The sequence below is a fragment of the Mus caroli genome, chromosome 4 (assembly GCF_900094665.2).
Source record: "Mus caroli chromosome 4, CAROLI_EIJ_v1.1, whole genome shotgun sequence".
In the NCBI taxonomy this organism is placed as follows: domain Eukaryota; kingdom Metazoa; phylum Chordata; class Mammalia; order Rodentia; family Muridae; genus Mus; species Mus caroli.
Window position 1 is genome coordinate 106187948 of NC_034573.1, and position 12606 is coordinate 106200553.

Here is a 12606-nt window from a genome sequence, read left to right on the forward strand (position 1 = left end):
TGTGTGTGTGTGTGTGTGTGTGTGTGTGTGTGTGTGTGTACATACAGTAACTAATCAGAACGTCTGTGACCTAAGGAGAAATGACATAGGTTTTATTCTGGAGGAACAGCCATTATCAATATTTTATTTTCCATTAAGAGAAAAAAATGCTTTCCAAAGGAGGAAGCGAGTCACCCTTGACTTCTGCCTCAGGCTTTAGATCCCTTAACTATGTAGGAATTATTTCCAGAGTCCATATGTCCCCCTGTGCCCCACCTGACACGTTTATCTTCTGCTTCATCTTGAGCTTTTGGATTGGTTAAGAAAACACTATTTGTGAAATAATCGTATTCCTCATATTAGTATTTGAATACTCCCTCTCAGTCAGCCAACTTAAAGTAGAAGAAAATAAACACTTAGAGGTAGTTTGTAATGGCACTTTGTGCATCCGTGGGATAGGAGTTGTCAGTCCAATTGACTAATCTGAAAGCTGGTCAGACATTTATCTGTCACTGTGTGCCTGGTTAAAAGTGTTAAAGATGCACATTTACGTCACAGTGCTGCCCTGCCCCACCACTTTCCTCCTTTTCAGTGTAATTAGGTAATTGTGAATTAAGTCATCACCACCCCAAAATTAATTCACTATTCATTAATCTCCTTCCCTTCTTTCCTACCTTGTGATTGCTTCCCCTACCCCCAATTTTGGGACCCGAGGGAATGTGATCTTTATTTACAATTGTTCTTATTTTGCTTTCAGTGGAGTCTAATCAGAAAAGCTCATTCCAGGAAATCCCCAAACTTAATGAGGAACTTCTCAGCAAACAAAAACAACTTGAGAAGATTGAGTCTGGGGAGCTGGGCTTAAGCAGAGTCTGGATCAACATCACAGAAATGAATAAGCAGGTAGTGGAAGTGTGACTTTATTCCTGTGTAAGCTGTGGAAATGAATTTACATTGGTTGGTGAGCATTTAGTATGAATTTATAATTCAAGTTTTGCCTTTTTAAGTTGGAGTTTACTGTGATCACATGTTAAAATAGTAAAATAGCAAACAAACAAACAAACAAAAACACACACACAAAAAATTACCATTTGCCAAGTGTTTAAAATGTTAACCCTTTCTGCACAGGGTAGAGCATTATAGAGGGAGTTATAAATAACTGAGTCAGGCAAAAATCCTCATTAGATGCAGTCACGTGTTCTTAAATGAGCTAAATGAGCCTGTTCATAAATCACCCACTCTATGGTATTTAGCTCTGGCTGCAGGAAGTAGACTAAACACCATAAGCAGCTAAAGTGAAATTTCTGAATGCAGTGGCTCACCCAGAAAGTGTTTAGTGCCTTATGATGCTTGTTCCTAGTCTTTCCTTTGGTGGGGCTGTGTTTTATTTTAGTTTTGAGACAGTTTCATTATGTAGCCCATGTTGACCTCAACACTAAGATGATAGGAGCCACCACACTTGGCTGTGTTTTATTTTATTTTATTTTGTTTTGTTTTGTTTTATGTCTCAGAGGAAGGAAGTGACAGATGATACCAACTCTATCATTTATTCTTAGGTTCTCGGTAATTAAAGAAAAGCAGATATTCATTTCTTTTGTGTACAAAGAATAGAATCAACTGTGGCCCCACATGCACACAGCAGAGGAGCAGCGTGGGCAGAGATGATGTCACAGAGATGACATCAGGTGGGAGTAGCACAGCTCTGGGAGAGTGAACGTTTCTCCTGGGCAGTCTGTGGATCGCAGTTGGCAGAACAGGGCCAACCATTCAAGGTTAAGATTGCTTTTCATGAACAGACAGACAAACATCAACTGTCTGTCTCCATTTCCTTCTTATACATTGGCATTCTAGGACTGCTCAAAGAGAAAACTGGTGCTTGGCATGCTGTAAGATGTCCTCGGACTTTGCGTATGAGCCTGGAGAAGGTCAGACTAAAACTCTTGGCAGATTAGTAGCCCCACACTTCATGAGATGCTAGATTGACTTATTAAAGCCAACCTACTGCAGAGGAGTTCTCTGCTAGCATAGACCCAGAAGGATGGATGGCGGTGAGGTAGAGCTGAATGTTGGTTCCAAAGGGAGCTTGGCAGTCTGGGTGGGTTTCTAAAGTTAGTGCTACACATCTCTAGTGCTCTATCAAGTCAGCAGTCAAAGTGAGCCAAAATAGAAATAAAAGTAAAAATAATGTTTACTATGGCTAGTGGTAATTGTCAATTCAGACGATCCTAACAGCATTTTTAAACAATTAAAAGATACTTAACCCACAAGAAAATGTATTCTGTCACTTATCAAGAACTATTCCTATTACCAAGTAAGTTGAAGTTAATTCAGGCTGGGGAAAAGGCCATCTGGTTGAGAAAGTTAAAATCCAACTTTTCCTTAAATCTTTGTAGTACATGAATCTTCATTTACACCTTGTTTTATTCATGTAACCTCTGGTACTATGCCTGTTCCCTCTTGACGGTTATAAGACACCTCCCTTTCTGTGGAGACAAATGTTTACCGAGCTGCTTTTATGGAGCTAAAGCCTTTGATTGTGCCTCAGTCCATTCCGACTGCTCTAACAGAAAGCCTTAGACTAGGTAACTTAGGAAGAATGGAATTTATTGCTTGCAGCTCTGGAGGCCCAAGACTCCAGGATCAGGATGCCATCAGATTTGGTCTCTGGAGAAAGTAGAGCCCTCTCTTATTGTGCCTGAAGGACCCCACCTTTTACTGCCACCACATTGGAGATTTTGAACATGAAACTTTTAGGGGAGCAGCAACATTCAGACTACAGTAGATTTAGAGCCAAAACGATGCAGTTCCTTACCCCAGTGATCTTACGGACAAACAGTAAATAGGAAAGTAAGCAGCTTGACGTGAAGCATGTCCATATGGCTCAGATGCTGAGGGCATATTGAAATGAACATGCAACCCAGATTGGAGTCAGCTTTCCCAGAAATGGAGTGCTAAGTCTGAAGGGGGAATGGACCAGGTGGACCCCAGAGAAAGAGAAGGTTACTCTCTAGGACAGTACAGCTGATCCTCATAATGTCATCTACTCGCTAAAATCTTCTTGTAACCTCAGAATCTGTAAGTATGAAGCTTTTTATCATCCATTGATACATGCACAGCAACAGTGGCTTTTGAGTCACCCTGCACACACTGAAAGCTGGAGCACCCTGCCTTCTTGTTCTGTTCTCCTACTGTAAACAAGTGGGGTACTGGGCTGTATCCCATGTCTCTTTTCACACTTTGTCCTCTTTGTTAGTGGTTTCACTGCTGGGGGCTTCCTTCAGGCGTCACTTTCCATGCTGCTGCTGTGGGTTCAGTCTCAGTCAGCAGTGTCGTTAAATATGTTTAACCAGGAACACGTGTAAAACAAGGTTATATATTAAATTGATGTGTTACTGAAAATGTGACCAAAGGGCTCACAGGAACCTAGCCCTCACCCCTAGAAACAGTGTTTAGCATTCACTAATCCAACGTTTGCTGTAGCTTTTCAGAAGATAACTACCTAATAACAAGAATGGAGTACCTTTGTAAGACAATGGACAAGTGAAAAGACTTGGGAAGATTGAGGAAATTTTAGTCCTTCCTTATAGCCCTCCTTGGGCCTCAAAAGAAGCCAGAGATAAAGTAAATCAACAAGCACTGTTATCAAAGTCCTGCTCTCTTCTGGGCACTTGTATGATGATCTTTTGCATATGCATCTGATTTCACCAGGAGACTGTACACTGTACACTGTACACGGCCTCAAGCTGGGGATGAAAATCTGGGAAGTGGTGATAACTGTTGTACATAAAATGTTTCCTTCCATGAAATGCACACCACTCTGTTAGCTGAAGAGCATATGTGATCTCCTTTCTCTGTGTCCTTAAGTCACAAGAAGTTGTAAGTGGTGCACCCAGTGCAGATAAGAAAATTGAGATTGCATTACATGCCTTTAATCCCAGTGCTTGGGAGGCAGAGGCAGGCAGAGCTCTGTGAGTTCAAGGCCATCCTGGTCTACAGATCAAGTTCCAGGACAGCAAGGGCTGCACAGAGAAATCCTGTCTCATAAAGCATAGCAGACAGACAAAATGAAACAAATAAAAAATAAAAAAAGAAAAAGAAAATTGAAACTCAAAGTTAAAAGAGCTTATCCAATTTGCAGCTGTGTATCAACCTAGCATTGAGGCATTTAAGTCTTGGGAGCCTGGTTTCCTTCCATTTTTATAAGAGTAAGCAGGGCCAGGTACACCTTTAATTCCAGTACTTTAGAGACAGAGGCAGGAGAATCTCTGGAGTTTAAGGCCAGCCTAATCTACATAGCAAGTTCCAGGACAGTCAGAACTGTGTAGAAAACTCCTATTCATAATAATTCATCATTTGTGATTCTCTGTTTGTGTAACTTTTTCCTTACTATTTAAAGAACATTAAGTTCAACCCTGAAGAAAAAATAGCATTTCTGCTTTTGAAGTATAAAATTTTATATTAAGCAAATAGTCTAAAGTGACTATTTCTACTTTTGCTAATTAAAAAAATCAAACTATGCATAGAAGTTATAGCTTATCTTTTGGCTAAATGTGATTTTTTTTCCTTAGTGGTTTCTGTTTGTCTCAGTTTTTAGTGTCTTCAGATTGTAAAATATGACATTTGTTGATAAGTTCTATTGTAATGCATGAATCCAGTCTCACATTCTAGAGTCTCTGTTTGAGACGAGTGACAATGGGAGAGTATCCCTTGTCTCTCCGGTCCGACTGTTCGTGTATGTGTACAGTAGTTTCCTGCACAATTTGGCTCTGCTGAAGAGGGAAGGTCTGGAGGGTAGACTGTCTGGTGGTGTAGGGGTGCATAACTGAGCTGGGACCAGTCTGTGATCCAGCTGTCTAGAGTCTAGAGTTCATACCCACAGTGTTTATGACGAGGCAAGAAGGCCTAACCTGCTTTTATTACCTCTCTAGTTTTAAGTAAAAGGCAGCTTCCAGCAGCCACCCCAGCCTTCTCTGAGACCATAATGTTCCTAAGATACTTCTGACTAGCTCTGCCATAGCCTCAAGATATCAGAGTACCTGACAGAATAGTTTCTACCCAGATCACTCAGAGCACAGTGTGTTATTATCCCTTTAGGATCCATCTGCCAGTTGTCAGTGAAAGGAGTTTATTCACTAGTGTGTATCGTGTCACATAATAGGGCATGTAGAATAATCGTAAAACTTCCCCGGGAGGAGTCCCCTCCCTTCATATTTCCACATAGCTGTCTCGTGTCAGTGATACGCTCTGCACTGCCTGTGTAGTATAAAGCTATCGTAGCTTTTAATATTATCAGCTTATGGGTTACATCAAGTGTGTATGTAAATAAATGGACACGTCCAGTATGTTTACTGAATATATCTACATATCTAGTGATAGGCATTTAGATTATTCTAGTGTTTTGCTGGTACAAATAAGAAAGACCTGTTGTGCATATTTCTTTGTGCCTGTGAGCAAGTAATCTTCAAGATAGGTTTCTATAAATGAAGTTGCTGAACAAAGGATATAAACATTTGAGGGCTATTCTTTCAAAGCAATCCTTTTCCAGTTTACATCCCCATGAACAATACATGAGAATTCCTGTCTCCTTATGATCTTTGAAGCCTCAATATTATCAAGAGCTTCTTAATGGAATGGGGAGGGGGGACACAGCCTCCCTGATATAATTGCTGCTGTAAGAGGTTTTTGGCTTTCTAAAAGTATTTTTCAGTGTGGGCTGAGTATCTCACCTTTTTGTTTTCAAATGGATAGAGTTAGAGCCCTGATGAGTGGTCTGCATGTTTGAGAACACTTAGGGTAGTGTACTCACTAAATCTCACTCCTAAACAACTGCCACTGATTAATCGGTCATACTCTGCAATGTGCTAAGAGCTGAGGTCACGTGTCCTTAATTCTTACAACATATGAATCATCTGTTGCTGGGTTACATTTAATCTCCAAATGTAGTGGCTTAATACAACAAACCTTCATTATCTCACACTTTCTGTATGCCAGAAATTGTGAAGCCACTTAGCAGAATGTTAAGCCCTAGGGTTGCCGCTAAGGTGCACAGAGAAAATGCCAAATGCCAAGATTTTACTGTGTCTCGAATTCTCTCATGCCTTTCCCAGCTTGACCTGTAGCAAGTGCCCAGAAAGTTAGGTGTTGTGAGGCCACTCATTTCAACTATTGGTTAGGCCTTTGTTCTCATCCTAAAATTTAGAATAAGAAGCAGTCTGGCACTCAGACTCTTTGAAGAGTGTTTTGAGTCACATTGCAAGATGTGTTAGAATATAAAGTTGAAGCCTGAAATCTTGTGTTACTCAGGTTCCCCCAGTCCCCATTTAAGCAGGAATCCAGCTACTTAGAAACCTACCCCTAAGTAGCAGAAAGGAAGCCACATTTTCCTTTTATTCAATTTGTTTTAATACATTCATTGCATCCTTCAGTAAGTCAGTGGGTATTTATTGAGCTCCTTCAGGGTACAGAGTAATGCTGTGGTTGAGCTATTGAGTTTGAAATATTAATCACATTATTAAACCAAAACCAAGTCCCCGAGTAGCTGAAAGTGCTGTTCAGGTTGTCAGGATGCCGTTCCTGAGGACTATATTTTGTGATGATGGGCTTTTACTTTATAATGTACATTCCCACTTGGACAGGAACAAAAGTTCAGTTAAATAACTAAGGTGTTCTATTTTACCAAAGTGAAGTTTTGAAGTGGTCGTGATCATCAGTCTTTTCCTGTTCAGCTGTCGAAGGATTGTGTGGTAGTCACTGCATCTTTTGAGTAACTGAAGGGTTTTGCACAGTGACACTGCTAGGACTAAGATAAAGAATGACATTGCAAGGTTCTGCCTCTTTGGCACCAGTTCAAATTGGGCAGAGAAATAGGGGGTTGTTGCTGCTTCCTGCCTGCATCTCAGCTCTTCCCACAGTACTGCATTTCCTCCACTCTTGTGAGCTGACAGGTACCTGACATTGTGAACTATAGAGTTTGTGAAGAAACCATATACTCTACAAATTCTGAGTTGTTTATTAATCTTTTTCAGATTTCTCTGTTGAGTTCTGCAGTAAACCACCTAAAAGCCAGTGTCAAGTCAGCCGCAGACTTACTTAGTCTGCCTAGCACTGTAGAAGGACTTCAGAAGGTAAGTGCTGCATGTGGGCACTATGGCCACCCCAGTGATAGAATTTTGGCACCTTGAGAGTTCCCTTCGAAAACCTGGTATTTGAAATCAGCTGCTTCAAAAGAGCAGTGTAGTATACCATTGTGTTCTATGGAGTACAAACTTTGGTAATTAGGCCCTTAGTTTTTAACAGGTTATTTTATGGTTCATATGGTTTTTCATTTGTCCATCTGGGTTTCAGAATTGCTCTTCTGGGACCATTGTGTTAGCAGGTGGTGGTTTATATGTTTCAGTTTTACACTTCATGACCAGTTATGGGTGAGAGTTACTTTAAACCTCTGCTTTTCTGCTTTGTTTTGTTTTGCTGCTTAAAGATGATCTAAAATAAATGCTGAAGTTAAAAATTAGGGAGCAGGTTGTGACAAGGGTACTTTTAAACACTCTGGGGTGTAAACTGAAAAAAGAATTACTTTGGAAACAATTGGGTATTATTTTCTAAAGGCGTTTGTATAAGTCCTAAACAATTACTTGTGTGTACACCATAGACCCCAGGGCTGTGTGCAAAGAGCAGTGCATAGTTTCTGTTTATTTGACCCCTGGTATGTAGATGTAGTAGACAAATCCCAGCCAGAAGGATGAGAGCAAGGAATGCCTAGAGCTGGACAGAGAGTGAAAAGAGGTGGAAGGGAAACAGGTTTCTCATTGAACAGGGGGACCATCATCTCACAACAAGAAATGAAGGAAAGGTTGTTAGGAATAAGAGCCCCTTGCATAGTGAATTTTAAATCTAGGCTTCATGGCTTAAAAGTTAGCCTGTGTTGTTTGATTCAATTATATTCCAGACTCTGTCCATAAATATCTAAATTGTTATACAACGTGAGAAATTTCTAAACCCTACACAAAAATAAAACCTGATGTTTTACAACCACAACATTGTGTGTTCTGTCCCTGTAATTTGCTACTTGTCCAGTATGGTCATCTGCTCTCAGGGTTTAAATTAGAAAGGTCGAGGCAGCTTTAATGAGACAGATACTTACCATTATTCCCAAGAATCAAGTAGGAAAAGACAGGCCTCTGTAGCTCTACAGAGGCAAACCTTAGCAGTCTTGCATTAGGAAAGGAAACTGGCTTGTTCTTGTTCTCTTTAACTCAATAAACACTTGTGGAGCTTTCTCCAGTGTGTACCAGGCACTTTGCAGTTGGTAGAAATACTAGTTTCAGACTTTCATTCTAGGATTTACATGATCTGTCAGCTGCTTCCCAAAAAAACAACCCCTAAACAAGAGCTCACTATCTTCCTGTGTCCTGACAGGCTTAGCCAGCCAGCCAGTGGGGATTCTCAAACAGTAGGTGTCTTTGAGTGTCTGTGGCTTTTTGCAACAACAAGGCTTACATAGCATAGTAGCGTAGAAACTATCCCAAATGTTCTCTCTTTGCCATCCTGCTGGACACCGCTTTTATCGCAAATGATGATGCACTTTGGAAACAGTAATTCATCTCCAAAACTTAGCTAGCTTTCATTTATGTCACATAATTTTCTAAATATTGAAAGTGTTATTATCTCCTGTTCTCCTTAAGGTCTTGTTTCAGTGTAATTTTAAAAACTTGGGTTGGAGTCTGGGGATGCACTTCTATTGGTGGAGTACTTACCTAGCATCCACAAAGCCCTAGGTTTGATTTCCAGCACCACATAAAGCCAGGTGTGGTGATACATGTCTATAATTCCCACACATGGAAGGTAGAGGCAGGAAGATAGAAGTTTAAAATCATCCTTGGGTGTATGGCAAGCTGGACTACATGAGACTTCCTCAAAACAATAAAATTACTCTGGTTAAAAATATTAATATCACCTAAATAAATAAATAAATAAGGTTACAGTGTAAATTGTCAGTATATAAATATATAAAACTGACCAAATAACATTCTTTTGGATTTTTTTTTAAGTAACTAATAGAGACTGAAGAGATGAATTGTTGGTTAAGAACACATACTGTTCTTGCTGGGGAATAGAATTTGGTTCCTGTAACTCTAGCTCCAGGAGATGCAGTGACCTCTTCTGGCTTCCACAGGCACCTGCATTCACATACACACATCCACAACATACACTCATGCATAATTTCTTAATTTTTAAAAGATGACTTCTGAGCCATGCCCTCTGTATACTTGGGTTCTTCAAGACTAATAAGAGCAAAATAAGTAGTTGCCCTTACCTAACTACACTCACTGCTGACAGAGTTCTACTGCCAGCTGGGTTTCCTAGAGCCAAAAATTACACCCACCCAATTTTGCTCAAAAGTCATCACCTAATGTTCCTGATAGTTGACAGTCAATAGCATTGACTCTGGCCGTCCGTTTGCCTGCAGAGTGGTTAACACACATAGTTTATGGGTAGGTATATTATCCATGAGTCCCAGACTTTATTATCTTTTATTTTATTTTATTTAGTATTTGACTGTTATAAATAATTTTTTAGGAAAATATCTTTTATTTTAGAAAGATTGTCGTTTTCCTTAATTGGGAAAATAGCCTAACTTATATTTATATATGGGAAAATGTTCATATAAAGAGTGAATGTTTATGATTTTTGTTGTTTTTCAGCATAAGTTACATGGAATTCATAGTTTGAATATAGTTGAAATAATTAAAATATTTATTTATATTCAGTTAGTGTTTTAATGTAAACTAAAATCACAGCATACCACTATACTGCCATTAGAATGGGCAAAATTTTTAGGTTAACAGCACCTATATTTTGAATGTATAGAGTAATATGAACTCTCTTAAACACTGCAAATGGGGCTATAAAATGACACAACCATTTTAGAAGGGCGTATGTAAGTTTTTTAGTAAGTTAGGCATAGATCTGCCATATAGTCAGCTGTTATCTATGTATTGTGGTAATGAGAAACTCTGAAGGGAGATGAGGGCACAAGACCACATAAAGATTACCCTGTGAATGCTTATAGCAGCTCTGTTGGTTCAGTATCAAATACTAAAAATAGCCTAAATATCTACTGACTGTTGAGTAAACAAGTTGATGAAACTATACCAATGGTGTGTAACATGCCAATCAGCTTAGATATAAATGAATCTCAGTTGTACTTGGTGAAAGAAGACATACTAAAAACCATCTTAGAAAGTATTGTTCCCTTTATGTAAAGCTCTAGAAAATGCAAACTGACATAGACAGAAAATGAACAAATGGTTGCCTTTGGGTCAGAAAGGGGGAAACTACAAAAAGGCATGGAGAAACTGGGGGTGGGAGCTAGTGTCTGTTGCTTCTATTATGGAAATAGTTTCACAGGCTTATTGTGCATTTTGAATACATGCATAGATTGCATGTCAGTTATGCTTAATAAAGCTCTTGAAAGGGCTGATATTCCTACATTGTTTCTATGCAGAGTGTAGCTTCCATTGGCAACACTTTAAACAGTGTCCACCTTGCTGTAGAGGTGATACAGAAGACTGTGGATGAACACAAGACAACCTTGGAGTTACTGCAGGGCAGTATGGTAAGATCTGTAAGCACTACGGACAGTCAGCATGCTCCTGTTCTCTATTTCCTGTGTTAGTCATGACACTAATTTCCCACTGAGCTGAGCAGACACTACTCTACCTGCTTTTCTTTTAAAAAAAAAAAAAAAAGCAATGTGGACTCATTGGTCTGCAGTCTGTGAGTCAAACAATTAAGGTAGATGGGATTGAAAGCAAGGTCTTTTGCAAACATGGTATTGGAGGAAATGCTCATAATACATTTTCCAAAGATGGAACAGAAGGAATAAAAAGAGATCAGAAAGGTATCTGAAAGAAAGAGACAGAAATTGAAAGCTGTCTCATTTCTCACTGCAAAGTAAACCACTCCAACAAGTTATTATTTCTCACTCTCTGAGCATCAGGGATGTGAGCAGCATTTTACACCCCAATGCTGAGAGACCATCTAAAGCCATCTAGAAGAAGAATGGTCATCTTAGGTGGTTCAACTCCCTCCAGGTGTCAGTGGAATGCAGCTATATATATTATCTAAACCATGTGGAATCCATCCTGCACCAGCCCCCAAGATGAGCTCAGGGAACCCACAGAATAGTGAGAAGTAACACATTTTTGTTGTTTCAACCCCAAAATTTGAGGATGACTTGTGCTTCTGTGGAAGCAAAACTTGCCATTTCCAGCCACCTCAGTCTCCTCATGCAGCTCCACACACAAGCCCCCACAGTCATCCAGGCAGTAGCCACTGTGTAACAGCTCCCTGCAGGATTTATGGAAGTAAGGAAAAGGGGCACCGACCACCCTTGCTGACCTGATGGGAGAAACAAGTTGACTTCAGACTCTAAACTTGGCAGTTTGTACCAAGGAACCTGAACTGCATCAGAGTTCCAGAAAGGGTTTTCATGTCTTCAGAACGAGTGCTCACTGTTATTAGCGAGTCACTGTTGTTACTAGTGGAGCTAACACAAAAGGAGAAGTTTCAATGTTAGGTATCCAGACTCACTTCTGATTCCATCTGCCACTGTGGACCTTTTGTAACCCATAATAGCAAAGACCTCTCCAACTCACCACCCCTCCGTCTTATGCATGCTCTCAAGTAATGAGCCATTTCCTAAAGTACTGTCTCCTAGCTGAGTAATTTCTGCTTCCTAGGACCATTGGTTACTACACTTTTTTTTTAATCTTACCTTCAATTTATATGAAAGCAAGGTTGATAAATGTCTAGGATTTCATGTTTTAAGGAAAACTATTTTGCTAGCTATACTGTTGTAACTGAATCAGTATCTTTTAACCTTCTATAACTACCGATAATATTCTCCCTACTAGCACACTGTGCTAACCTATAGCTGTAGGCTTCAAAGGAATCATCTATGTGGCTCTTCCTATAAAGGGTGGACATGTATCAAAGCATGATATACTTAGGTCTCTACAAAGACACTAGAGCAGTGGGGAGGAAAAGGAAGAGTCACCCTCCAGTGTAGATATCAGCATACCTGAAAGGGAAAACCAATCATTTGTATATTCGCTGTGAATTATATTAGATTATGCAGTTTTCCTGCAGTATAGATAATGAAGGAGAGGAAAGAGGAGTTTCTGAGGAATTCATTCCATTAAGAAACTGAAAAGCAGCCAGGCAGTGATGGCACATGCCTTTAATCCCAGCACTTGGGAGGCAGAGGCAGGCAGATTTCTGAGTTCTAGGCCAGCCTGGTGAGTTCCAGGACAGCCAAGGCTATACAGAGAAATCCTGTTTTGAAAAATCAAAAAACAAAAACAAAAACACCTGAAAAGTGGGGCTGGAGAGATGGCTCAGCAGTTAAGAGCACTGACTGCTCTTCCAGAGGTCCAAAGTTCAATTCCTAGCAACCACATGGTGGCTCACAACCATCTGTAATGGGATCCAGTGCCCTCTTCTGGTGTGTCTAAAGACAGCTACAGTGTACTCACATACATAAAATAAATAAATTGTTTAAAAAAAAAAAACTGAAAAGCTTATTAAAAGGAGCTCAGATTCCTGGGGTAATCTGGGTGCTGCTAT

The 12606-nt window shown here is 39.9% G+C and overlaps 1 protein-coding gene across 3 annotated transcripts in view; it reads left to right on the forward strand.

Annotated features, from left to right (window-relative positions):
• Window positions 1-12606, forward strand: part of Efcab14 (EF-hand calcium binding domain 14) — a 38821-nt gene that overhangs the window by 8644 nt on the left and 17571 nt on the right. For all 3 annotated transcript variants that reach the window (XM_029476139.1, XM_029476140.1, XM_021160114.2), the window contains 3 exons: window positions 737-882; window positions 7005-7103; window positions 10484-10594. In XM_029476139.1, the coding sequence (XP_029331999.1) occupies window positions 737-882; window positions 7005-7103; window positions 10484-10594 (356 nt within the window). The remainder of the gene's footprint in view (window positions 1-736; window positions 883-7004; window positions 7104-10483; window positions 10595-12606) is intronic.